This window comes from Manacus candei, unplaced genomic scaffold (genome assembly GCF_025592945.1).
Source record: "Manacus candei isolate 608988 ecotype Guabito, Panama unplaced genomic scaffold, ASM2559294v1 h1tg000050l, whole genome shotgun sequence".
Lineage (NCBI taxonomy): Eukaryota > Metazoa > Chordata > Aves > Passeriformes > Pipridae > Manacus > Manacus candei.
Genome location: NW_026138098.1, coordinates 37,312,983 through 37,340,495, shown reverse-complemented (window position 1 = coordinate 37,340,495; position 27,513 = coordinate 37,312,983). Strand labels below are relative to the sequence as shown.

Here is a 27,513-nt window from a genome sequence, read left to right as displayed (position 1 = left end):
TATTTTCCCCAGCTGAGAAGAGAATATTGCCTGTGTGGCAGCTCTCTGCTGAGTTTCCTCCATTTCTTTTTGTTTAGGTTGTTTCTTCCTGCCCTTACCTCTCTGAGGCCGTGGTGAACAGAGCAGAGCTTTGCTGAAGGAGCTCGGATGGAGATCCTGCTGCCATGCCTGGCTGCCTAACACAGGGATCTCGGGAGCACCTGAGGTGCTCAGGTGGAGGTAGAGACACTTGGTCTGACAAAGATGTGCCTTTGTTTGGCCAACACAGTAGCAGGATAAGAATATACACCCCAACTACCTAAAAAGTGTCAACCCAGTGATGTCAGTGTTTCTGTGTTTCATTCAAGTGCTGTTTCAGAGGAAAGTTGCTGAAGTTTTAAGCTTCTGTTCCTTTCTGGGCCCTTGAATGGTCTGATTTGTCATGGTGGCATATGATTTGTTCATTAACTTTGGGAATCAGCAAACTGTACTCTGTCCTAACTTTGTGGTGTTGGGATGAGGTGTTTGGTGTAGGTTTCTATCGTGTCCATCAACTGTTTCAAAAACTGGCCAATCATGGGTATTATATTTTTTGAAAGATCCACCTCTTGTTTTTTAAAGCTAGAGGAGAAGGACTGGAAGCTGTTAGTTGTCACCTCCCTTTAATCACAGCTGACAAACCTTCTTCCTCCAAGCAGCCCTTAGTCCACTGCTGTGTCCAGATGAACTGCTACCATGCTTATATAAATTGCTTGGCTCAGTTGCATAAAAGGTCACCCATTTTGGCATCCAGAAGAACAGGAGACTCATGACATCTGGCACCACAATCTCTAGTTTGAAAGCAAGAAGATACTGTGACAAAATTGTTCCTGCACATGTTTTAATGTTGTTATAGAGACAATGTAGGAGAAGGAAGGAAGACGAGTCTGCAGTTGTTCCCTGAAATCCAGGCTGTCCAGCGGGTCTTGTTAGTCCATATTCCTGCAGATTTTGCTGTCCCAGTGCACTGTGGTCTCTGCCAGGTGTGGGTGACATGCCATAAGCCTCACACTCCCATCTCAGTGCCTTGGAATGCCAGCACTGAAGGGGAGGGCAATGTTTATTTGCTCTCCTGATCCACACTGTTAAATCTCCACAGGAACACTCTCTCTTGCAGCAGCTATTGCCCATCTTGGAGCCAGGCAGGTGACAGGGTCCTGCCCAGTGCTGCCTGAATCTTAATGTCCCACTGCATTCTTCACCCCTATAGGGATGAGCAGCAGTGTGCATTGCAGTGTTCAGGTGCTGCTGCTTCTACCAGCTTTGTTACTCTTTTGATGAACCTCTTTTGTGAGGGGGACTTTCAAATATATGGCTGGTTTAAAGTTGCCTGGAGAGCTGTACTAGGTTTCCTTTGCTGTGCCTGTGAGGCTCTACATTCCAAGGCCCTCCAGGGAAAGGTGTTCATGGCTCCTTTTTCCTGAAGAGAAAAGAAGAAACCCCTTCTCTTTTGCCCTCTATCCCTTCCTGCCTGGCAGGCAACCACCATGATCCACCTTGCTGCAAGTTCCTACACTTCCATGTTGGCTCTAGGAGGGTTTTGCATGATGCTCTGGAGCTGCTCTTGGCTGTCAGACCTTGGCACTGCGCCACTCGAGTGGAGCTGGCCAAGTTGCCCTTTCTTTGAGCCAGCAGACCAATTTCTTTGGTACCTTCTGAGGTTTTCTTGTGAGTGGAGCTGTAAATGCTAGCTGCTTTCCTCTGTGACACATTGTATGACTTTATTTTCACACAGGGAAGGAGATTTTTGAATCTTAACTGTCCCAAGCGATTCTAATTATTTCCTTTAAAAAAAAAATCAGATTTACTTGTATAATGACATAAAAGGGATGAAAAGTAAAATACAGGAATGGAAATTAGACTTGAAGTATACCTAAGCCCTGAAGTATGGGAGAAGCTGGTTTTAGGATGTGGCTCTGTGAGCTTGTACACCCTAATTTCTCCATCTGAAAATTGAGGATCATGGAAAATACACCGGGTTCTGTAGGACCTGTGGAAAAACACTCCCAAAACAGCAAGCTCTGCATCACAGGTCTCCACCAAGGGAGAGGAAATAACTGCTGCTCTTCACTAGGGGTGTTGTACTTGCCTGATTTTAATGGGCCCTTGATGTTTTACTTGAGTTCACACTTGTTCTTCCTTAGGCTCGTGTTTGCTCCCTGATCTCCCCAGCCCTTCCCATTGGCACCGTGTCCTGGGACACGTTGTTTACAGCACCAGGGCCTATCTCAGAGTCCTTGACTTTGGTGCAATCCATCTCAGCAGCCTGTCAGGGCTCGCTGTGACCCTGCACCCTCAGATCCTGCCGCTGTGCCGGGTTCTGCTCTCCCTGGGCGGCAGGAAGTGCTGATTAGCTCTTCCTCCTGCTCCTCTGGGCAGTCCCTGCACCCAGAGCTGGGCTTCAGCACCTCCCCTTCGCCGGGCACTGCGGTGCCTTGAGTGGTGTTCCTGACAAAGCCTCCTCAGTCAGCAGTCCCTTACAAACAGTACAAGGCTTTCCAGCCCAGCCAGTGCTTTGAGGAACCTGAGTTCCTTGTGTGAGGATGGTAAAGCCCTCCAGATGTCTGGGAGGGGCAGGAAGGGTGCTTTCTCACGTTAAGAGCAGACATACCCAAGCTTTGCAGCAGGTTTAGAACTTTTGCATACCAAAACAAAATTGCAGCCCTCGGTTTTAGTACTGCCTCCCCCCTTCACATCTTTTAAACAGTACTGATGACTACTTTTAAGAAGTACTAACTTGATCCTGATTCTTTTTGGGAAGTTGGACTCATTCATCCTTGGAGTGTGGAAGTGGAGGTCAGGAACAACGGATTTGCCTGGAGACTGCAGGCCCTAGAGCACCCCATTGGAATTATGTCCTCTCTCCCAGAGCATCTCCCTGCAAGAAGGATTTTGCTTGGGTTTTTTCTCCCTTTCTGCTTTCAGAAATGACTAACACAGCTCCCTGAGGCACAGATTATGTGATCCAATTCAGGCTACTATTGTTTGTGGAGCAATGTTTGTCACCCAAATTAATTTACAAAGCAAAGAGAAAGTGCTGATAGAGGGGTTGCCTCTGGTGCTTCTTCCCAAAAGTGTTTAGAGTCAGCACACAACCTTCTCCAGCTTGAGACCCTTTCTTTGAACTAGATGTTGTGGTGACTGGGGATAGTGCCATCTCTGGGAATGCTTGGGCATCTCCTGCTTTAATCTATTTTGGAGAACTTGGTAGGACCTGTTGGCGACCCCTTTGAGGCTCAGAATTGCAATGCTGCACTTGGTTTCCCTGTGTTAATTGTCAGCTGTCAGTCACTTACCTGTACCTGTTAAAGCACGATTGTGACAGGCTCATGTAGCACCTCCAAAACAAAAGCAGCTGGGAAATGAGATGGTTCAGAGAACTGTACACTCCTGTGGCACCAACAGAACATTCCATCCACGCTTGTCAGTTTTATTTACCCAGGATCATAAGTAGAAATCAACCTCTCCACGAAAATGGCAAAATATAAATCCCTGTGTCTTGTTGCAGTACTCTCTGTTCAATTTTAGTTTCTCTTCTGGGAATTCACACAAGCACTGTTTAAGGGTTATCTACCTTGATAGCTTTGTGTAATGAATCTGTTCTCTTTTCCTGTTGTTGGAAAACCTTTTCTAGTACTGCACAGCTGTCAGCACAATAGAACCACAAGGATTTTTTTATTTATTTTGGTGGGAGCAATGTCTGTAACTTATTTGGGGTTTTTTGTCGTTCCTCAGAGTCATTCACCACTGATAAAGGACTCCTGTGCTGGGTGGAGCAGAGGAGCAAATTGCACTTTGCTGCCAGGGACACATCCAGGCAGGGAAAGGCCATTGAGAACGTTCTGTAGTGTGCAATCCCTGTGAAGCAAACACCCAGCTCCTTGTCTTGTGCAAACTCAATGGGAAAATAACGGAGCTGCTTTTTTCCTGCTGGGATTTCGAGCTGGCTCGTCAACCTTGATGTCATTCCTTACTCCAGCCTGCTGCAGAAATGCAGGATGGGAAGGGAATGGGGAAATGCATCCCTTGCTTGACTGTGGGCTTAGCTGCACTCATTGCTGATGGAGATCTCTTATAGCAAGAGCTGATGGGAGGAGAGGGAAGATCCCTTTCCACATATTCACGTTGTCCTTGGTATCCCACTGCCAGCCGTGGTGCTGGGTTTGCTTTAGCAGAGAACAGATTTCAGGGTGCTGCATCCAGAGCTTGTGGTTATCACCTGCAGCTCAACCTAGTTTGGTTTGAACCAGTAAGGAGAGGCTCTCAATTACTTGGGTTTGCGTGGAACTTAATTCCTTAATGATGGATTTTTTGATTGTTGGTTTGGTTTTGTTTTTTAAAGATGAGGAGATTGTAAGACTGCTGCAAAAAAGGGTCTCTACTTGCCTTGTTTGATAACCTTGCTGCAATCAGGTTGTGTGACCAGGAGTGAAAAAGGAGCCTCGGAACAGCTTTATTTCCCTGTGGGACACCAGTCTTTCACTTTGACTGATGTTCCCATTGTAGCTCTGCTCCAGGGGCTCCTCTGCAATCTCTGCTCGGAAGGATCAGTCTCCTCCTTTGGCCACCATTTCCTGCAGTTAAGGCTCTCTGGCCAGTGTTTTCTGCCTGGGGGAGCCATGGAGTCATAGGACTTGTGGAAGGAGCAGAGATAACAAGCACCCATCTGTTCTTCTCTTCCATGCCTTCGGGATGTCCGGGTGTCCCTGGTTAGAACTCCTCTCCGGATGAGATAGTGGAGGTGTCACTGTGGGGCAGTCAGGGCAGAAAACAATAGCAGGTCGAGTCCAAAAAACAACATTGACCAGTGAATACATCTCTGCTGTCAGTCAGGGGCAGAGCTGCTCTGGGGAGGTCAAGGCTGGAGCTGTACCCCACATCCCCTTGGCTTCTTCCTCTGATAAACTTCCAGGAGAGCGACCACACTTGCTCTTCTGGAACCTTGGAGTCGGGAGCTCCACTGGGAGGAAGGCTGCAAGAGCCACAGCGTGTGTGAGGGCTTTCAAGCCTCTGTTCCTTGAGCAGTGACTGCTCCTTGGCTGAGTGGGATGTTCCAGTACTCGTTTTTCTGCATCTGCTTTGTCATCCAGCTCCAGCCAGTGTCTTTGATGGGTGAGTAAAGAGGCATTGCCTTATTTCTGTTTGCCATCTGTAAAGGTTCATGCTGAGCCTTGGTATTCTTAAGTGAAAGGCTGGAAGATGGGAGAAATATTCTTTTCCTTTGAAGATGATGTAAAATTCTTTCCAGTTGGAAAGATCTTTCTGTCACAGAGCGTGAAATCTCCTGTACTGGGAGAACCTCTCCTGCCAAGGCACTGTGGGATTTTCCTCTCCCTTTGGAGGACAGGCTCTGTGAATAGCCATTATGCTACCTTTTCACCTGCTTCTTTGACAAATCTGAACTGAATTTAGTGTCATAATGCAGTGCTGCTCACTCCGTTGCTTAGTTGTGCTGGAGCAGAGACCTCCAGTTACACAATCCACACAGGGTTAATCTCTGCAGAATGGTGGGCTCACAAATGCTTGCTGGAGCCTGATTTGTCACCCAGTATGTATGATCCCATGTCAGCTAGAGAACTGATGATATCATCGAGATTACAAATGGAGAAGCTTTGCTTCATAGCTAATGCTTGTCAGGCTGAACTGCTCAGGCCACGCACGGAGTGTTGGGGAGGAAAAAGAATTTAGCCAAGAAAAATGAAAAATGGAGGGAACTGGAGACAGTGATATGTCTTGTGCAAACCCCCAAGCTTTTGTTGGTTGGGGAGAGGAGACGAGAGGCTGATCAGTTTTTTTTCCTAAAAACTCCAATCAGTTTTCAGTACACTGTGCTGCCAAGGGCTGCTGGTGTCTGCAGGGAGGTTGGCGTGGGGCAGCACTGGCACTCCCAGGGTGGCCGTGAGCATCTGCAGTGTTCCAAAGAGCACTGTCTGCTTATTCTGCTTGTTTGCCTCCCCCTCGCTCCTGCCAGAAGCTCTCAGAGGAATGAAGGATGTGAGGAAAGGCTACCTCAGTTCCCCCGATGTGCCTTCTTGCCAGCTCCCTTTGAGCTGCTGCATCTTCATCTCAGTAAATTTTGTCTTTAAATTATCTTCTGAATGTTTAGGACTCAACGTGCTCTCCCTAGATGAGTGTTTCCAGAGGCTGTCCACAGAGGATATTTCATAAAGTTAATTGCATGAAAGCTAATGAGGCTGTGTGTATTTTTAGTGCTGCCCAGTTGGGAAGCTGACAGGGCATTCCCACTTCACCTCATTTGGCTTTGAACAGCATGAAAACCTTTTCATCTTAGTCAGTGACTCACCCTAAGGCCACACCAAATCCTCTGGTGGAAAACCAAGGGAGTTACATCGAGGGAAGCCCAGGGGAAGCTCTGTTTGGGACACATCTTTTCCTTTTGGGAAAAGTCAAGCGAGCTTTTGGAGGATGGGATTTCCAGCGCTGCTGTTGTCTGTGGGTAAGGGCAGGCAAGGAGAGGTGGGTGAAATGGAGAACTCCTGAGGGATCTCCTCAGAGATTCCCTCCTGCCTTCCCCTCTCTGCTGCTCAGGAGAGCTGGGCTGGTTGTGGTGGCAGTGAATCAGCTCCTCTGCCTGTTTTTGAACTGTGAGATTCCCTTCCTAACCCAGATCCGTGCTTTGCTCTGCAGCACTCCTGACTGTGGCAGCTGCTCCTGCATTTTATGCTGGATTTGAGGCCAAACAAGGTGTGTCTGTGGCTGAGGAAGGTGCAAGGGTGCTCATCAAGAGAGATGCTGTATTTATGAGATACTTGTACAACATTCCATGTCTGTGGGACAGATATTTACAGAGGGCACAGCTAAATAAGGGTGACTTGAAGTCCATTCTCTGAAGCACTTTAAAGTTTCCACTTTAAAATCAGTGGAGCAAATCAAAATAATGAACCAGGAAGGTTTGTGTCCAGAAATTCTAATAGAAATAGTATAATGTTCCTCCCCCCACCCAAATTGCATCACCCTATTGTTAAACAAAACAAAACAGCACAGTTTTAGAACTTAAAAGGAAATGTGCTGTGGGAAGGAGAGGCTGTTCCAGTCTGAGATGCATTTAATCAGAATGATTGGTTGTATTAGCCTAATTTTAGGAAATAATAATCAATTTTCCTTACTCAGGACAGGATTAGCATTCATTTTGCTTAATAGGGAATAGTCTGTCATGGATAAGTAGTGCTTAATCAGATATTAAATGTAAGGGAAGATGGAACCTCTGGACTTTCAGTGAGGAAGCTGCCAAATCAGGGTTAATTAGAAGACTGAAAATGTAATGAACACTTAAAGTCTTTATTTCTGTTCTCCCTATGGAACTCTTATGTTTTAAGTGTTTGCAGAAGGTTCAGAAAGGCCTCTGAAAAGGGACACGCTCCTTGAGGACTGCATGATCAGACAGGATTTGTGGCCCTGGGAGCAACACAACTGTGTCAAAAGTTGAACATTTTGCTCTCCAGAAGGTCCTGATTCAGACCTTCATGCCCTCTAGATTTTAAGATAATAAATAACAGTTGAGTTGACAACTGTGAGGGCTGACACCAGCTGTGGGTGGGTTTTAAAAGAGACTGCATAACTTGTTTGAAGTATATTCCTTTGCTCCAAGGCATCTGGGAGAGTTACCAGTGACTTCAGGAGGGGCTTGCAGGTTCTCAGTTAGGACTTGAACAAAGGCTGGATATCCTAGACTAGATCCAGTGCTCCCAGGTTGTATTTCCCTTGGCAAAATCACTACCTGGCCCCCAGATTTGCTTATATCTTTTTTTTTTTTTTTCCCCTGTCAGCAAAGCAGCAAGTCAGACTGTTGCATAACGTTGTAAGAGTTCTGTTGAGGTCTTGGAAGAACAAGTAAATTTAAGCTGAGCTGTCAGAATTTTCCCCAAGACAGTCAGCTTGCTGGTATGGCCATGTCTCCCTGGGGATCTCTATCACGGTGATTCTGTTAAGTCAGGGACAGAAAGGGAAATTATTTTGCATTGTTTACGATTCTCAGTCGGTTTGATATCTACCAGCTGTTCTCTTTTGCTGCCTGCCCCAGCCCTGGACCCCTGCTCTGCCTACATCAGCCTCAACGAGCCCTGGAGGAACACGGATCACCACATCAACGGCTCCCAGGGGCAGCCGACGTGCGACAGCCAGATCGACGGCGAGTGGTACCGCTTCACGGGCATGGCGGGCGACGCCATGCCCACCTTCTGCATCCCCGAGAACCACTGCGGCACCCACGCTCCCGTCTGGATGAACGGCAGCCACCCGCAGGAGCAGGACGGCGTCGTCCAGCGCCAGGCCTGCGCCAGCTTCAACGGGAACTGCTGCCTCTGGAACACCACCATCGACGTCAAGGCCTGCCCGGGCGGCTACTACGTGTACCACCTCTCCAAGCCCAGCGTGTGCTTCCACGCCTACTGCGGCCGTAAGTGGCTCCCTTTTCCAAACCCCCTTCGTTCCCGGTGCCTGCCTTCGGGCTTTGCCACCCGCCAGGTGAGGGTGGTGGCCTGTCCGTGTGGGATCCGTGAGGCAGTTCCACCCACTGCCTTCCGCCGGCGGGAATTTTCCGTGGCTGACCCGGCCCGCGGTGATTTGGTGCTCTCTGTGGGCACCGTGGTTTGTCTTGGCTCGCTGCCAAAGTCAAAATTTGCATCTCTGACGTGCAGTAATTAAAGCAGATTGTTTCTTAGCAGCTTCAGCGCTTCGTCTTTCCCAACATGGGCCAGGTCTGGAACTGCTGGGCTGCTCCCAGGGCAGGGAGCTGATGGGACAAATGTGGTTATTTTTGTTGCATGCTCAGCACTTTGAGCTGACAGTGTTCTTGTCATGCCCTAGATTTTTATGACATCTGTGATGTGGTGGATTGCCAGGGCCCCTGCCTGGACACCAGTGACTGCACCTGTTCCCCGGGGACAACACTAGGACCTGATGGACAGACATGCCTTGGTAAGGGTGGGAATAACCTGTGCCAGCTACCAATGCTTTCTTTCCCTTTGTTTCATCGCTCACTTCTCGACCCATTGCCTTGCAAAGCAGTGCAAAACATGAAGTATTCTAAGAGGAGTTTCCTCCCTTGCTGCCTAGAATAGGTTTATGATTCTGTCAGTGATTCCAAGAGACATCCCACAACTGAATCCATTCTGGTGGCCCTGGAGCTCTGTGTGTACAGAGACTAGATTTGCTTTCTGAAGGCAACAGCTGCACTGCCAGTAGCAGAGTTTCTTTGCAAGATCGTGGTACAGTCTCCCTGTGGTATTCAGAAAATGCTGTGCAGCCTGTCATTAGATGCTCTGTTGAATGCCTCTTTCCTCCCAAAAAAAAGTTTTGCTGGCTGGTGTAAGGCTGCACACTAAGCTCCACCATATTCCTGCCCTTTTGGGACACTGTCCGTGGCCTGGGCCTTAAGGAGAGCCAAAGGACATAAGTCCCATCACAGCTGCAGTGGTTTTAGGCAGCATGACAGGGGGGCGTTCAGGGGGTTGGCATTTGGTGACAGAGACTGGCACAGCCAGAGGGAGGTGGAGGGCTGTAAGTGAGAGCAGAGTGGGGAAGGTGGGCTTTGGGGATTTGGAAGGGAATCCTCATGGACCTCTGAGGAGAGGACGGCTGTGGTCGTGTGTGTGGTGCTGGGAGGAGAGCACCTGGACTGGGAGGTCAGGGAGAAGATGATCTGTGGGGGAAAGCAAGGGGCTGGGAAGGGGTGGCCCTTGGGGAGCTGCAGAGCCACGCTGGTGGATAAGAAGAGGCGAGCTGGAGGGAGGAGGAAGGGGTGCCAGTGTATGGGGGAGGTGGGATCTCGCCTGTGTCTCTGTGGCCTGATTTGGTGGTGAAGCTGAAAGCAGAGTTGGTCCAGGAGGCTGTGTGGCAGATCAGCCTCTTCCATACCCACTACAGCTGACAAAGCAGGCGTGGGTGGTTTCTTCACACCCCTCGTGTCTGTGGGCATCGGGGTAGGGGCCACAGTCATCCCAGTCTGTGGAGAGAGCAGCCTGGCCCTGCTGCAGGGTTACTCTGGCTCACACTGATTCTGCTTAAGCAGCTCTACATCTCTGCAGCCAAGTGGCTGACTTAGCTCTCTCAGGTAATTAAAAGCATTTATTGGCTGCTTCTGTTCAAGATTTCCAGTCACAGAAGTACCCTTGACAAGCACCAGCACTCAATAAAAGTGTGGCAGGCTCAGAGGAAAGGAGGGGAGCCTCCTCAGCAGGGAGGCTCGCAGGAACCTGAGCCTGTCTGTGTGTGCTGCAGCTGCCTTCACCCCTCCATGGCCAGGCTGGGCAGGATTTCTGCACTGCTGCTTCTCCCTGGGATTCCCAGATGGCACAACAGCTCAGCTGGAATGATCACACTGGGTCACCAGCCTGCAGCCTTTCTTGTGTGGCTCACTCATCTCTCTAATGACTTTCTGTTGCACTGAGTAATTGTGCAATCACATCTCTCAGAGCAGCTGTGCCAGCCTTCCAGAGAAACTAAATAAATCCCTATTAGCCTTTCCTAAATGGAGAATATGCTTCTTTTCCCAGCTCCTCCTAAAAAGGGGGGCTGATGATGCTGCAGTAATGCAGCAGGGAGGCTGTGGCTGCCCCATCAAGGGGCAGGTTGGACGGGGCTTGGAGCAACTGGGCTAGGGGAAGGTGTCCCTGCCCATGGCAGGGTGCAATGAGATGGGCTTTAAGGACCCTTCCAACCCAAACCATTCCATGAATGTTAAACAGCTCTGTGCACCTCCCTGTGCTTCTCAGTACATTACATGCTTTGAATCCCAGAGTAGAACTGCTGATCCTCAGTTACATTTTCATTTGCAAGCTCAGTGGTTAGGTAAGGTCTTGGACTTCCCATCACACATCCACCAACTCAGCACATTGCCTTTGACCTTGTGAATACTTGGATCCATGTCCTACTAAGCCATGGATAAAATCAGCTCAGTGCTCTCCCAGTCCAGTCTCGAGACAACCAGAAGTGTCCCAGAAGTGCTGGTTGTCACTGGTGTGGAAGAGCAGGGACAGATCTGTGTGTTGTAGAACCTGAGGGACAGGCAAGGGGGATTGCTGGGTACAGCCCTTGACCATGACAAGCTCTAGGCCCTTCTAAGAGCATCTCCGTGCCTTTGCCAGTTAGCCCTTTCCCTCTTCACCTTCTGTTTTTAAGCAGCTTTAGTTTTATTTTTAGAAGGGAAAGTGTGGAGCCCGTCACATGTGTGAAAAGCAGAGTGTCTGTGTGTCTCCTGGACATGCTTCCTGCCTCCCAAAGCAGGGTAGCAGCCAATTCTTTGGCTAAAAATATTCAATTCACGTCGCTTGTGGAAGGAGACACCAGCACCAGCTGCAAGCTGTGGGCACTGTGAGTGTGTGGGACCACTGATACCTAAGAAAGCGCCTCTCTGACCTGTCTCTTAAAATGATATCTTGCTTTTTTTTCTTAATTTAAGCTTCTGACATCTAGTAAATGCCAGCCTCTAAGCTGTTTTGATAGAACCTTGATTGATAACCTCAGCGTGCTGGCCTGCCTAAGAGAAATTGTTAGTTTTGTGGCTCAACAATAGCAATGTCTGCCCCTTCCTCTGTTTTGCTTTTTGCACACAGAGATGAAATCAGGTTGAAGAACGAGAATCTCAGAGAAAAAGTACCTTTCAAAAAAAAAGTAAAGCAGACAGACACAGAGAAAGTTTAGCCTTTCAAACAGGATTAGCAGGAGTTTCAGAGCTTTACCAAGAGATTCAAAAGCCGCTGTCAGAGAGATTACTCATTATATTCCAGAGTTCAGGAAGTGTTTGGACAGCGCTCTCAGGGCACATGGTTGGGTTGTTGGGGTGTCCTGTGCAGGGCCTGGAGTTGGACTCAATGATCCTTGTGGGTCCCTTCCCATTCAAGATGTCCTGTGATATGATCTCTGCTGCCCTGATCCCGTTCAGGAGGCCAGGAGAGCCAGTCTGAGCAGTGCTCCCACGTGCCAGCTGTGTGTTTACTGAGGGCACGTTCTGACAGTGGTTTGGGGTGGTTTTTTTCAGATGAAAATGAGTGTGAGCAGAACAACGGAGGCTGCAGTGAGTTCTGTGTGAACCTGAAGAACTCCTACCGCTGCGAGTGCGGGGTCGGGCGCACGCTGGGCAGCGACGGCAGAACCTGTGAAGGTGAGGCTGCAGCTGCCACAGGGACAGCAGGAATCATTCCCTCTCCCTTGCAGCACTGCTTCTCTCCTGGCTCCTTGCAGCTGGGATTAAATGTCACTCATATCACCTCTGTGCTTGCCAGTGGGGTTGTTCCTAAAATATCCTTCTAAGCAAGCAGAGAGAAGTCTCCTTGTTGTTCTCCCTGCCTCATTCACCTCTGTTAGGATTTTCTTGTGTTTACCTCCATGGGGGAAAGGCAGCAGTGAATCTGGAAGACTGGTTGTCCACACGGAACTGGTTATTGCTGGAGTTGCTGGGATTTGGCTCTGGAGATTTGGGGGGGAACAGATTTAGCATTGCTGGGTTTTGGCAGCTGACCCTAGGTATGGGGTCATGTCATGACATTAGACTAGAGCATGAGGATCACTTTAGCCTCCTGGGGCAGAGACTGAGGAGAGGGGTGCCAGTGTGTGAACAGAAGTTAGATTTGAGATTTGGGCTGCATTTTGGCTGTTTGGTGTCTGTGAGTGGTTAGCTGTGGGCTCATCTGCTACAGCTCCTTCCCAGGGGTGGCAGAGCCAGGCTGAAAACCCTTGATGAGTTTAGACTGGTGGCTTAAAGACCAAATGGTAGGTTTGATCTGTTGTCACTAACAGTATACAGACATCTCTGGGGCAGAAATAGGCAAACCCAGCAAAAATAGAGTTGTGCCTGATGTTTTCTGTGGTGAGCTGTGAAGAGCTCTGTACCCCCTCCAAAGCAAAGCTGCTGTGTGGGGTGTTCACAGATACTGTGGGGCCTCAGACAAGAAAAACAGCTGCAGATGTGCCTCACTTTTCAGCTGCCCAGAAGAGCTCAATCTGCTCCCTGAGCTGTGTTAGCAAAACATCACTCATGCAGGCAGTGACACTGCCCTGGGAATGCTGTGCAGAGAGCTCCTGAAGTCCTTGTCACCTCATGTGGGGCCAAAAATGGTCTGTGAGCTTTGTCCCTTCCACATCCAGCTCTGAGCTGGTAGGAGGTCACGTAAACCAACTGTGCAGTTTTTATTCCTGACACTCTTCTGATGGGGCTGGAATAGTCTGTCTGGAAACTTGTTTGTGCTGTTCCCAATGTTGGCTTTTAGGGCCTTTGATATATCATTTAATTTCCCCTTCTGTAAGAAGGATGGTGCTTTTCACAAGTTTAACACTGCTGCTGGGGATTTTTACAGTCTTGTTAGTGAGTTTTATTTCTAAAGATGTACCCTCAGCTTTGTGAACCCTTAGAGGATGTGATTTACTTGTGAGCCAGCTCACAGCTGTGGCTAAAAAGAACAAATGCAAGAGATTTAGTTTGATTACATGAGCTGCTGAGGCTGAGTAGGGTTAAAAGTATCATATTCCATTAGGATGCCATACCCATTACTTTGACTCATATGGAGTGTTCAGGCTCTTGTTTTCCATGCACTGTATAGGGGTCAGTATGGGATTTCCATTCTTTTCTTTACATTTCAGTGAAAACCACACAGTCATTTCTGATGGCAGTCTTGAAGAAAAATATTTTGTATTTATGATTTGTTTATCTCATGTACTATTGTTTCAGTGAGAACAGTAGTACTCATCTAGCATACTCATCCCAAAGGGTTAAAAAAAATCAAGCAGTGAAGATTATTTCCAAAAAAATCATGACCCTGTTATTTTTTTTATAATAGGAAGCCAACAAGAGCTGGAAATGGCCTTATTTTCCTTAGGTTTTCAAATGTTCAGAATGTATCTGGATGACCTTTCTGGCTCTTTTCTGTAGCTGTAGTAGCCAGGAATATGTTTTACACAAAACTCAGGTCCTCAGAGAGTTGCCTCACCTGAATGGATAAGATGTAAGACATGGCACATCCTCCAATTAGCTGTGCTGCCCTCTCTCCTCTGCTCTTGACAATGGGGGAAAATTAGGAAGGGAATGAACTTTACACTGTGAACTCGTGTCATTCTGTCCCTGAGCCAACCTCAAAGCCTTAGAACTCCCAAACCAGCAAAATTCCTGCTAAAGAAACTCCTATGAGCAGAGTTTCATCCTCACCCTACGGAGAGGTTGAAGGAATCTGGTACAGCCACCCCCCTCACAGCTGGGAAACCCAGGGGGAATGAGCACATCATCTTTTCTCTGGTGTTCCCTGCTGGAAATAGGAGCTGGCTCCCTGCAGGGCTGTCCTCCCCAGGGCAGCTCCCCTGCAAAGCTCAGGGCTGTCATTCTGCTGGTGATGAAGGGAGGGAGTGAGGTAGAACTTTTAAGAGGATTTTCCTCCCACCTTTTTGAAGTAAGAAACAACATAAAAATTTAGTTTAAGAGGATGTCTCAGGAGAGACAAACAACAAGGGCATGTAGTGACAGGACAAGGGGGAATGGTTTTAAACTGACAGAGGGCAGGTTTAGATGGGATATTGGGAAGAAATTCTTCCCTGTGAGGGCCTGGCACAGGTTGTCCTGAGAAGTCGTAACTGCTCCATCCCTGGAAGTGTCCAAGGCCAGGCTGGATGGAGCTTGGAGCAACCTGGGATAGTGGAAGGTGTGGAACAAAATGGTCTTTAAGGTCCCTTCTTACCGAAGCCATTCTATGATCTTTGAAGGGCCAAGGTGCAGATTGCCTACTCAGTGGGATTTAATTTGGGAAGCTTTTTCACAGAATTCCATGTTAACCTCATGGGAAAATGACAAAGACAGGAAACTGTACAATTAAAAAGAGGGTTTCCACTGCATTTTCTTGGAAGCAAGCTCTGCCCATGCCGCTGCCTTGGAGCTGTGTTGGCCACAGTCTCTGCTGGTCAGGGGTACGTTGGGGCCCTCAGGGTGTGCTGATTTTCCTTTCTCTCCCAGAAATCGAAGGCTGTCACAACAACAACGGAGGCTGCAGCCATACCTGTATTGAAGTGGAAGACACCTACCAGTGTGAATGTCCAAGGGGGCTTGTTCTATCAGAAGACAACCACACTTGCCAAGGTAGGTCAACAAAATCTCCCCAGCAGCCTCTGTCCCCCAGAAGTATGTCTGAAGGAACTTTTCTTCTTGGTTTTGTTGTCTTCTCTTAGTCTGTCCTTTCCAGTTTGATTAGTGGAGCTTTGTCATTAATGACAGATCATCCAGAACTGAGAGCCTGAAGGCATTGCTCTTTTAACCAGGCAGGAGAACAGCCACAGGGCCCTCCTGGGTGCCTCTTGCATCACAGGTGGTTTTGGCAGAGTTCACTTACAATTAAGATTGCATAATATCTCCTGTTGTACTGCTCTTCTTCAGCTCTGTGTGCCTCTGACAAACTGGTGCTGTAGAACTGACATTTTCCATGCTTCAGACTTGAAAATTTCAGCTCAAGTGGTTCAGTCACTTCCAACAATGGGGTTAAAAAGAGAGGCATGTTTTCTCCAAGTATCTCAGTAGCCATTCCAGTGAGCATTCCTATGCCTTGAAGCAGGGCACTAGCTTTGATACAGGGTGTTCCTGCTGTCCCTTGGAAAAGTGCCTGGGATACATCCTTGCATAGAGGCAAGGACAGCATTATCCTTGGAAAACCTTCCATGTGAACTTTGCACAGGGAGCCTTCCTGCTGACTCACTTGCACCTATGGCATGCACATGGAATGAACAGGTTCCATGTTTTGGGATGAGATTTCCTTTACAAATACATCCCAAGCTACCAGCAGTCTGGTGTCTCCTGGTGTGCCCAGAGAACCTCTTGCAGTCTGATGTGTCACAGAGTGCCCAGACACCAGCTGGAGGGACAGATCCAGACTTCACAGGGGCCAACAGGGCAGGTGTGTCTCAGAGAGGAACTTGGAATGGTCCTGCTTGATGGAATTTCTGCTTTTTTTGAAGCCTTTCAGAAGTGCAGGGCTCCCAGGGGTGAGCACTGCACACTTGGGATCCCACAGTGCTGCTGGGGGAGGTGGAGGTGGCATTTCCAAGAGCTGTGACTACACTCACTGATTGAAGGTCTGATGGATGGATACAGAGCAATGATTTTCAGTCCTGGCTCTCTGAGGCAACCCCAGCAGGGTTGGGAGCCCTGGTTTCCCAGCCAATGTTTCTCCTGCTTGTGAGGCTGCTTACTGAGAGCAGCAGCACTGCCGGGGCCGGGCAGGGCTGGGGATGCAGCATCTCACGGAGTGGAATTGCTTGTTCCTCTCCATGTCATGGATTTATGTTCCTGTGCACTGGTCTGCAGTTCTGAGCAGATATGGAGCTGTACCACACAGATTTTTATGAGATCTAATCAGGTTTATATTGGTTCAATTAGCAGGGCAGGCACAGTTGCCTGAAGCAATTGGCTGTGCAGCCTCTCCACCCTCCTCTGCACTGTCTCTACGTTCAGAACAAACATTAATAATCTTCCACAGAAACCACAGTCTTGACTACAATTTTTCCACAAAGATACCAGCCAGCAAAACACTTGGAATTTTGCAGCCCATCCTAGTACCCCACATCTTTCTGAAGTGCAGGGGGAAATGCTTTTCCTCCCCCCTCCTCTGCCCAAGCTTTTCGTGCCTGTAGGCAGGGTACGACACTGTAATTGGTGTATAGCAGTGGGTCAGGGAATCTGTTCTGCTGGGCAGTCTGTGCAGAAGGATAACCTCTGCTCCAAGCAGCTGCACTTTGGAAGGCTGAGGAAGGAACCAGAGGCTGGAACACAGAGCCAACAACAGCAGGCAGCAAAAATGAGCATTGGGCTCACCACAGAAGCTTCCTACCAGGGTCAAGTGTTGGTGCAAAGCAGAGTTTAAAGTGGAAATGAGGAGGCTTTCCCAGTACTCACAGGTGATCTGTGGTGTATGAGGGTGAAGAACTGAAATGTTTGACTGGCACAGCCTGGATGAGGCTCTCAGGAGCAGGACATGGATGCTGACAGCAAGTCAGGAGGGTGCAGTGCTGGCATCAGCTCTCTGAACGGATGCCAGAGGTTGGGAATAAAAGTGGGCTCTTTGGCATCAGGATAACTCATTTCTGCTGGGCATCTCAGTCCTGGCAGTCGGGACCTCACTGCTTACCCTGGAATAACATGCTGTCTGCACACCTTGTCATCTCCTTTGCAGCTCCCCTGTCCTGGGGGAAGGGGGTCTGCTCAGAGCCGGATCCCGCTGAGGCACCGGCTCTGCTCGCAGCACCACTGACAAATTGGTAGAACTGCTCTCAGCACTGGTTACTATTCCTTGGACAAATGTCTGGGGTGGTTTGAATTGCATTACCAGCTCCTCTGACATGGTCAGTATGAGGAGTTTCCCCCAGTGTTTTCCCAAAGAGCCAAGATTTGTCTTGATTCACCAGTGGATCTGCCTGCAGGTTTCCCTCACTTGTTTCTGTGTGTGCATACAGGTCCTGCAGTGCCAGAGCATGGGGGCAGTGGGGTCTTCTTTCTCCTCCTTTGTACCAATCAAAGACATGCAGAAACAGAGATATCCTTAACCAAACTGGTCCTGAACTTAGGAAAATTGCAGCTGGGGTACGAACTGTCTAGCTCTGAACTTCACCTTTATAAAATAAAAGCATGACATTTTCTTATTTATCAAGGAGTCACTAGGACAGTGAGGCTTTATATCCAGGTTGGGCCCATCAGTTCTCCAAAGGATGTTCCTCTGTGTGCACTGTGCTGTGTTCCAAAGTCTCTTTGTCTCCTCCTGAGCTTTGCCATCCGACGTGCTCCGTTATTCCCACTGCCGGTGGAGGGGAAGTTAAGGTAGTTCTTAGTTCTTTAAGCTTCTGTTCTAACCCAGCAATGTCATTATGGAAGCATATTGCTGTGGGCACTCTGCATACATTTTAGCATTTCACCTTGAAAAGATCAAGTTTTTATTAGAAGTCCTCCCTGCAGGTGTAGAGGCTGTTACAAATACCTTGGCTAGAACAGGAGAATTTTTTTAAGGGGAGTAAAAGGCATGTCTTAGCAGTGTGCCTTGTATTCAAGATCCAGAATCCTAAATTATGTAATTAGTGACCAAAGTTAAGGGAAAACAGGTCATATGAATGTCAAGGACTGAGACTGTAATTTTGGCAAAAAGCTTGGGCAGCTAGTAGATTTGCAAAAAGTTTTGTCGTGGGATTTTAAAATATAATAAAGGGAAATACTGTAAGGGGATTGTTTTTCTGGCACCAGTACACTTGTCCTGTCTCCCAAGGAATATATATAGCAATTACTTTTTTATTGAAGATTATTCTCTCTTCTTTCCTTTTTCCTTTTGCCCAAGCTGTATGTTTTCTGCCGCTTATGTAATGGAATGGTAATTTAAAAAAATTCACATGGAGATCTGTATTAGAAATTCAGAGGTTGGAAGGAGGTGGGAATGAGTTGAGATAATTGGGTTTGTTTGTCAGAGCTGGGTTTATTGCTTATAAAAATATTATTATGGCATTTTGAGGTGCTTCCATTACTCTGCCTTGTTCTGGTGTGTTCTGGATTTGATGTAAAATCTGATTAAGGGTCTTAAAAAATGGCTTTGCCTGGGGTGTTGTGAATTTGATATCCATATCTGACAAAGGCTCTTCCCAGGACATAGATAGCAGTGCAAGAGATATCAATCAAACCTGTGCTGAGTATTAAGTAAAGCTGGAAATGCTGCACAGCCAAGTTTCTGCTTCAAGTGTGGTGATTGTCTTCATTGTCTTCTGAGGCCTCACTGTGGCTGGAGAATTTGGGGCCGTGGTAGTTCAGGTTTGTGTTGTGTAGGTAGGAATGCAAGATAGGCAGTTCCTGTGGGGAGATAGTAATGATAAATGCTGCACAGCATTCCCCTTTTTTCCCAGTAATAACTGGTACAGCCCTTCCCCAGCTCTCTGGTAGCTTTGTAGTGCAGACTGTTATTATGGAGACTTCTCTTGCAGTTCCAGTGCTGTGCAAGTCGAGTTCTATCGAGGTGAACATCCCAAAGGACCTGGTTGGAGGCCTGGACCTTTCCCTCATCAACACTTCGTGCAAAGGCGTCTCCAACGGCACTCACGTCAACATCCATTTCTCCCTGAAGTCCTGTGGTACCGTTGTAGATGTATGTGCTGTACCTACTGCCCTGGCTCTTGGGATCTCTGCATTTGGGGACTTGGCTGTGGCTTCCTTGGGGAACAGGGTTGGTTTAGCTGTACTGTCAGCAGTTTCCTGTGTTGCTGTGCAGCTGGTCTCTGAGTAGACCCGGGCTGACATCCCAAAGTAGGAGAGCTTGTTCCACCTCCCCTCCAGTGGTGTGTCTGTCAGTGTGGGTGCTGCTTTCTGCTCACCTGGTGCATCACAGAGGGAGCTTCACTGTCACGCCAGTGCAGAAGGCACAAGTGCTGTCACTCCTCACCCTCCTGTTGAGACAGATTCTGGTCTCCTCTTCCAAAAATTAAACTGGCAGCTGGTCAGGAACCAGAGAGCCCATCTTAGCAGATGGGTGGCACTGGAAGCCAATTCCTCAGCTTGCTGCAGGAGTGCAGTGCATCACAGCCAACAGCAAACTGAGCCCTTGGTTGGTAAGTGAGGGTGAACATCATTCTGGCTGCAGTGTATAAATTCACAGAGCTGTGCCTTCCGTGGCTACTTTGGGTGTCCTGAACAAAGTCAACCCAGAGAGGTCCTTCTCAGTGATCTCCCCTTTCCCTTCGACACCTCTCTTTGCTGCAGGTAATAGATGACAAGATCATTGCCACCAACCTGGTGACTGGCTTGCCGAAGCAGACCCCGGGCAGCAATGGGGACATCATCGTGCGCACCAGCAAGCTGCTGATCCCGGTGACCTGCGAGTTCCCGCGCCGCTACACCATCTCCGAGGCCTACGTGCCCAACCTCAAGAACTCGCCCCTGGAAATCATGAGCCGCAACCAGGGCATCTTCCCTTTCACCCTGGAGATCTTCAAAGACAAAGACTTTGATGAACCCTACAGGGGGGCTCCTCCCACCCTCAAGCTTCGGGACTCGCTGTACTTTGGGATTGAGCCCTTGGTGCACGTCAGTGGACTAGAGACACTTGTAGAGAGCTGCTTCGCCACTCCCACCTCCAAAATCGATGAGATCCTCAAGTACTACCTGATTCAAGATGGGTGAGTTCACTGTTCCCTCTCTTGCTGGCTGTTGGGTGGGAATTGGCAGTGGGGCTGAGTTGTCTTGTCTGTGTGAGGCAGGAAACACTATCCCTTCTCCACAGCAGTTTATCTGCCCTGCTCCCAGCAATCACCAGCAGCCATCAAGCCGAAGCCACCTGTCCCATCAAAAGTAATTGGGAGAAACTGTGGGAGACAGTGAAAGAGGTTACTCCAAGTGCAGCCTTTACAGGCCATATTTCCCTGTAACTAGCCTTGTGGATAATTGAGTTGGCTCCCGTAGAAAAGATTCTCTTTCCTGATATCCTCTCCCTGCCAGCCACAGACTGCCAAACCAATGGGCAGAACCCCCTGATGGCCATGTGCTGCTGCCAGGCAGCTGCTGCAGCAACTGGAGCAAGTTTCTCGATTTTCTCATAATGGCCTTCTTACAGCATGAGCCAGAAGACTCCATTGCTGATCCTAGTTGAGGCTCCAGGAGCATCCCTCTCTCTGATGTCAGTGCAGCAAACTTTGGGTCCCTCAGATTGGCTGTAATTTTCTGGGGGTTAGTGATCTTTGCAGGATATGCTAAAAACAATTCTGTGTGGATCTGTGGGTTCTCTGTAGTGGGTTTTGCATCAGAGGTTTAGGGAGCACTGCTGGGGGCTCAGCTGTGGCTCCTAAGATGATCCCTGTTTCCAGACACTTCTCTGGGTGCCAAAATGACTGTGCCATGCTTACAGCATTGCTGTGGAGTGTTTGCATGCAGGAGCTTAACCAGACAATGCTGTGGAAATGTCACAGTCTGCTGTTCCTCTAGGGAGGGAAGTTCAGTCCAGGGAATATCTAAGACATACCCGTGGTGTTGTAGCCTGGTAGTCAAGATACTGTGTTTGTGTAAGCCCTGTGTGTTGTCTGCCAGACCATCTAATGAGGACAACAATTATTTCCTCAGCTACCCAGGCTAAATCACCCACCCTTACAGCTGGTGATGACAAGTCCTGTGTCGTTGTCTCACAGCAAAAGGGTCCTGCAGTGTAAAGTACCCAGAAATTCTCTTTTCATCTCCCAATGAAGGATTCAGCTCTCCCTCCATCCTAGGCTGCAGTCCTTCTGTGCCTGACATTTCTGGGCTTTATGAGCAGATTTGTAATGGGACAATTGATTTTATTGACTCCCTGCCTTGGCTCTTCCTGTGGACCCTTCACAGAGTCAAGGCTCCAAACATTCATTAATTTCTCCTCATAAGTGATGGGATTCAAAACAGCAAACAAAACCTGAGCCAGATGGAGAAGGGAGAAGGCAGCAAATGTCATGCCTTAAATTCACCCCAGCACTAGTTGGAGGATTTACGGCACCGGCAGCCCCTTGGTACCTGCAGAGGGCATTGAAACTTCATCGAAGGGAAAAGTGGGCTGGAGCCTCATCCAGCCTGCTCCTCTCTGCAGCCTCACTGCAGGCCCCAGTGTCCCCAGTGTCCCCAGACTCACCACCCCCTTGGGCTGGGCTGTAGTTAAACTGCTCACTAATGATGTGCTATCAAACTAACTGGGGTTCTTTGTCTCTCTCTGTGCTTGCAGCGATTCAAAAGTAAAATTAGCTGAATAAATACTCTACTGAGTTGTCCCTGCTCCAGACAGTTCTGTAATAACCCAGTTTCCTTCCAGCAACCCAGCCCCAAAAGCCCAGGGCAATAAAGATGGGATTTTTAAATTATTTCGATGTAGGATCAGACCTGCAGGAGTTAACTGCAGCTTCCAGAGGGGAACACTGTTCAAATTTGAGGGGATTTACCTTGGACTTAGGGATGGGGAAATTCTCTCTACTGCTTCCTTCCCTGCCTTCTCCAGTCAGCAAGAGGTGGGAGCTGCCTTCTGTGGGACTCCAGCCTTCTCCCCGTGCTGATGTGACCACCCTGGAAACCAGGATTTTTCCAGGTCCCTCCCCTGTAGTACCCTACACTGCTGCTAGCCAAGCCAACCCCAGAGCAGCTCTCCTGCTTCTGATCTGTTCTTCCTCTCTCTGAAAGCACAATGCAGCCAAAGGCACTGACCAAAGCCCAGGTGATCAGTGTTGAAGCTCTCTGGGGCACCCGGAGCGAGGTCGTGTCACGCAGGGCAGTGTGCTGTGGCCAGGAGCTGTGCTTTAACTGAGCACCACGTAGTAAAGGGAGTTCCACTGCAAGGCTCACCTCGGTTACACCTCAGGTTGCCCCTCATTTGTAGTCTGAGGTGGATATTTTATTCTCCAAGCCCTCCTTTCTACCTTAGAACCCCCCAGTAAATGGGTCAGAGCACAGCTCCCGTGGCACTGCCAGTCTGCTTCCTGAACTTAAAGCACAATATGCACAGAAAAGCATTATTTTCCCTGTATCCTGAGCAGGCTCATCCATTTTCCTTCCTTACCTGTGCTCCCTGTCCTTCCCTACCTCTCCAAGGTGGGAGACAGGGTCTGGGAGTTTCCTAGGAGAGTGGATTAGGGTATGGCCCCACACAAAATGCAAAAGGGCTTGTCCCCATGACTCAGGAGGTTTCTGAGCTGGTTTTGTCCATATATCCCTGATTCTTGCTTGATGTTCTCCCATCTCCCTAACCCCAAACCAGTATGTTTCCTGCCACCAGTGTGGCAAACCTTTGGAGAACTTGAGGTTTAGGAGTCAGTTTGAGCTGGTGTCCAAGAATCATCACAGCTGATGTGCTCACAGATGAGGACAGCCCTACGAGTTGACTTCACAGCCCCAAAGCTTGGCCAGTCACCCATGAGAAGTCTTTAACTGTCATTCCTTACAGTCAGATGCCTTCAGGAATACTGCTTTTAACAGCAGTTTTATTCTAAACAACTGAGTGTGTTTGGCCTCAGGGGGGAGGAATCTGTCCGGTTTTGTAGATGCACAGTGATGATTTATCAGCTCCCTGGGGATGAGTTTTGTATTTGCCTCCAGGGAAGTGCTGCAGACAGGGATATCCCTAGTGCTCCCAGGAGCATGTGCTGCTCTCCTGTATGGAGAGCATGATCATATATTGCTAGTGATGGAAAAATTGAAATTATTAATTTAATGCAGTGAATTTGAGCTGTCTGACCAAGTCCAGCAGGAAGAAATATGTAAATGATACAAAGCAAAGCAAATTTGGTTTTTTTTTTGCTTTCATCATCTGTGATATTTTAGTAATGTGTGTACAGGCTTCATTTTAAGCATAATTTATGTGCATATATATGTGTACACAGAAGTACATAACACATTCAACAGTGTATAACACTGCAGACTGTTGCACAGGAAGGTGAAACGAGGACAGACTTGCCTGCAGCTCTCTGGCAGTCCCTCTCTGAGGGGACTGGCCCAGGTCCTGCCAGCTCTCTGCTGCTGAGCTGTCCTTTGTCTGGAGATGCTATTAGCATTGCTGTTGTTTTCCCCCATCGTTCCCAATTTTCTCCTGTGGCCAAAGAGGAAGTAGCAGGGATGGTAGCTTAGCTTGAGAGAGCCAAGCCCTCCTTTCCTTTCTCTGGTTAAGTAGGCTGGAATGTCTTTTTCCACTTCTGGGAAAGCCATTAAAAGCCTGTCCCTCTGCTTCCCTCAGCTGCGTGTCCGATGACTCCGTGAAGCAGTACACGTCAAAGGACCATCTTGCCAAGCATTTCCAGGTTCCTGTGTTCAAGTTCGTGGGCAAAGACAACAGGGTAAGCTCAAAACTCATCTCTCAGGTGATTGCATCAGCTCTGATCTGCCCAAGGAATCTCAGCACCAGGGTGGCTGTGTGAGAGTGCAAGGGGGAGGAATGGCTGGGCCAAGGCAGGTGCTGCTGGGCCTGTTCCAGCAGTTGTGTCTTTCAGGAGCCTGACACAGGTGCTTTGGGACAGACTGATAAAAACAACTAAAATTAAGTTGTGGAACATCAATGCCATAGCAGGCTAAAATCACTGTTGTGTCCAAGGTGGTCTTAGTGACCCCCATATGCTGGGCAAGAAGGTGTTCCCAGTCACCAGGCACATTTTGCAGTGTCCTGTCTTCAAAACAGGACAGTCTATAGTTTGGAATCTCTTTAACCTAGTGTCTTCTCTAGCTCTTGGGAGTACAGAGGCCAGGATTCCAGATGCATGGTCACCATCCTGTTCAGTTCAGTGTGAAACCCGGCCGTCCAGGCCAGTGGCACTCTGGGGCAGAAGCTCAGTAGTGAGAGGGCAGTTGAAGGATAATCCCATTTCCCTAATGCAAACAGCTTTCCTTTTCTGTACTGGAATAAACTGGGTCTTCTAGTCATTGTTATGCTCAACCAACACTGCCTACTCCACAAGGTATAACGGTGCTGCTCCAGCTACCAGAGAGCCTCATCAGGGCTAAAACAAATGAGATCTTCCAAAATTCAGGAATTTTTCTTGGCCATCTGATTGCCACTGCTGTCTCCACCCTGCATCCTCCCAGCCTGAGCCATGGATTCTGCTTCAAACCACACCATTGATCGTGTATTTGTGACTGCTGCTTGCAGGGATCTTGCTTCTTCTCCTTGTCATGTATGGGGCAGGGAGCAGCAACCCTCTCACTGCCTCTGCTGTGCAGGATAACAAGGCAGCTGTCTCCCTGCTCTTTGCATTCTCCTTCCCTCAGCCCCTCATCACCCAGTGTTTTCCTCCTTTTCCCCTCAGATTCTTAGCTTTATGTTTTCTCAGCCCACTTCAAATCCTCTTGCACGTTTCTCTCAGCCCATGGCTGTGTGAGGCTTCACGTGTTCTTGACCTGCTCCCTGCCATGCAGCTCCTGCCAGTCCATGCAAGTTCTTCCAAGCTTATTCCTGGCGTTTTCATCCCTTCTTCTGGAGGATCATTTCCTGCCTTCCTATCCCCTGTGTGTGCACCCTTGGCTCACAGACAGATGCTCTGAGCTCTCAGCCGGGCACAGCCGGAGCGGCCGGTTTGGCTGCGGGTGGCGATGGTGGATACAGACCCTGTCGGTGCGGGGACAGAAGTGGCTGTGCCATGGCAGTGGTGTGGCTCGTGCTGTGCCAGCAGTGCCAGTGATTCCCAGAGCGCTGACCCCGTCCTGCTGTGTCCCCATCCCCAGGAGGTGTTCCTGCACTGCCGCATCCTGGTGTGCGGGGCCCTGGACGAGACGTCCCGCTGCGCCCAGGGCTGCCGGAGACGCGCGCGCAGGGCGGCCGAGGAGGAGGAGGAGGAGGAGGAGAAGGGATCTGTTCATGTGGCAAACCACGTCCTGACAGGGGGCCCTATCAGAATCGACTTTGACGACTGACACCCACCCTCTGGAACAGCATCTCCGCCTGAGAGCGGCCTTCCTTATCAGTGCCTTCCTTATCAGTGCCTTCTGCCATGGCTGTTTGAGAAACAAGAGGTATTTGGCAAAGCCCCACTTGCACCTCAGGACTCATTTCCTGAACCCTGTGATGATTATTTGTGAGTGTTTTGGACACCTGGACTGCAGAATGGTTTGGTTTTACCTGCATTTCTTCCCAGCAACCCTTTGGCTGGAGGGACCCTGTTGCTTTGCAGACCGGAAGCGTTTCCCAGCTTTGTCTTTCCCTACATCCACCTACAGGCTCCAGGACTGTGTGTCCTTGGCTAAACAAATGTTATCCAAGGCCTTCTTGCATCAGACAGTACAAACAGTATCGTAGCTGAACGTGTTTGCTGTGCAGTTCTGTGAGCGATGCTGAAGCTTCTGGGTGACTGTTAATAAAAACAAGTATAAAATATTCTATCTCATCATTTGTAAATTCCCTGGAGCTGTACAATTGCCGTTACAGGCAGCTAAAGCTCAGCTCTATCACAGGCACATTTAAATGTTATTTTAAAAAGTGAAAGGTATTTAATAAGGTTTGATTTTTTAGTGTCTTTTGGTAATTGCATGCAGTTTAATAGTGTTTCTGCCTATATTTAGCGTATCATTATTTTTCTCCCTCTTCTCCCACCACCAAAAATGCCTTTGCTAAGTGCTCTGGCACCTTGATTGTAAGAGAAGCACCATTAAACATCTTTAAACACCCCCCTCCCAGGCGTGCTGCTACCAAGTGTTTGTTTGGAACTTGTGAGGCTTCACCCCGTTAGAGAGACCGTGGCTCCAACGGAGGGATTAGAGGAATGCACAGTAATTATTTACAGGAATCACTCGTAATGTGGGCAGTTCTCAGGACAGGGCTGTCCCCTGGTGACAGGAGACACCAGGCAGCCTTGTTCAAGTGACTGTGGCTGGAGACACAAGGACTGGTGGCATCGTGGTTGTCAGGAATCTCTTGGGGCTGTCAAGCTCCTTCCAAAGAAAACATAAGGGATGATCAGCTCAGTCTTCTCTGGGCTTCATTCAGGAGCGGGAGCGCTGCGAGGTGAAGGATTGGGGATGTGGGGTGAAAGGAAGGAGGCCCAGTGAGCAGTGAAGGACAAAGGAGAGGCAGGAACAAGGATGAGAGAGGAAGGATCCATCTCCACCACCAGCTGTGGCACTGCAGTGCATTCCTGAGGTTTTCTGCAAGAGGCTTCTCCATGTGCAGCTCCGTCCTGCGTGTTTGGAGGTCTGCTGGAAGGCCCCTATCCTTCATTACCTGTGTTCTGCTTTGGTTGAAAGCAGCCAAATTACTGCAAAAAAGATTTGTTGCTGCTTTCAAATGGATGGGGAGCCTGTTTGAAGGGATCATTTAGAAGGGAGTCACAAATTACCTCAGCAGTATTCCATTTCACAGATTTATTTGTTCTGGCAAGTGAGATTCCAGTGAGGAATGGGCGTTTAATGGGCTGAGAGTTTCATGACTTTTCTAAATGGCTTCATGGCTGCTTTTCCAATCTGGGAATATGTGTGTATTTTAGAGTAAATCATCATTTCTGTGATGATACGTAGGCATAAGTGGAAAGACACTGTTCCTGTCTTATCTAGCCATATGTGAAAGAAAAAGAGAGGAAAAAGCCTCTTCCTAGGATTGCTGTTCTGCTGATTCACATCTGCATTAGGACCACACAGGTAGTTTCTTCCTGTCACTTCTTTGTTCAGGCAGCCCTTGCTATATATACTTGTTTTGATAAAACAAGTGCTGGGAAATTAAATTAATGATCTGGGGCCTTCTGGAGAGGGAACTGGTGTTGTTTGTTCATGTGAAAGGGATGTGGGGGAGTGATGGAGGGAGAGGTTCCTTTCCTGGCTTATTTCAGTTATTGTGCACGTTATTTAGCTCTTCCTGGCAAGTTCATGTGAAGCAGCTTTTCTGCTCTGCAGCTCTTTAGCTAAGAAATCCAGATTGGGATATCCAAGGTATCTATGGCTTGGAATATCCAGGTATAAACACCTATTTACCTGAGGTCCTAGTCCCTGCTTTTATGCCCCTAGTGGAAACAGATTACTGTCTGTGGAGGGCCCATTGGCTGAATGGCTTGAAGTCAGCAGGAGGT

The 27,513-nt window shown here is 48.6% G+C and overlaps 1 protein-coding gene across 3 annotated transcripts; it reads left to right on the top strand.

Moving 5' to 3' along the window:
- The first annotated feature begins 80 nt into the window (after positions 1-80).
- Positions 81-27,445, top strand: OIT3 (oncoprotein induced transcript 3). Of its 3 annotated transcripts, XM_051799673.1 has the most exons (10): positions 124-219; positions 6,667-6,723; positions 8,060-8,434; positions 8,845-8,955; positions 12,017-12,139; positions 14,972-15,094; positions 18,961-19,121; positions 19,733-20,148; positions 23,706-23,805; positions 25,184-27,445. In XM_051799673.1, the coding sequence occupies exons 1-10, from the start codon at positions 165-167 to the stop codon at positions 25,370-25,372; spliced, it is 1,710 nt and encodes a 569-aa protein (XP_051655633.1). In that variant the 5' UTR covers positions 124-164; the 3' UTR covers positions 25,373-27,445. The 3 variants fall into 3 exon arrangements, with proteins under 3 accessions (XP_051655635.1, XP_051655633.1, XP_051655634.1); XM_051799675.1 differs by lacking the exon at positions 6,667-6,723 and having other exon boundaries at positions 81-219; positions 25,184-27,444; XM_051799674.1 differs by lacking the exon at positions 6,667-6,723 and having other exon boundaries at positions 134-5,130; positions 25,184-27,444.
- The last annotated feature ends 68 nt before the right edge of the window (positions 27,446-27,513 follow it).

What these genes read in the sequence shown, in the direction of transcription:
- OIT3 (XM_051799673.1), top strand. Translation starts at nt 165, where the DNA reads ATGCCTGGCTGCCTAACACAGGGATCTCGGGAGCACCTGAGGTGCTCA. An exon ending in CTTCCACGCCTACTGCGGCC is followed by an intron (nt 8,435 to 8,844) that starts GTAAGTGGCTCC and finishes GTCATGCCCTAG; the next exon opens with ATTTTTATGACATCTGTGAT. An exon ending in TCGTGGGCAAAGACAACAGG is followed by an intron (nt 23,806 to 25,183) that starts GTAAGCTCAAAA and finishes CCCCATCCCCAG; the next exon opens with GAGGTGTTCCTGCACTGCCG.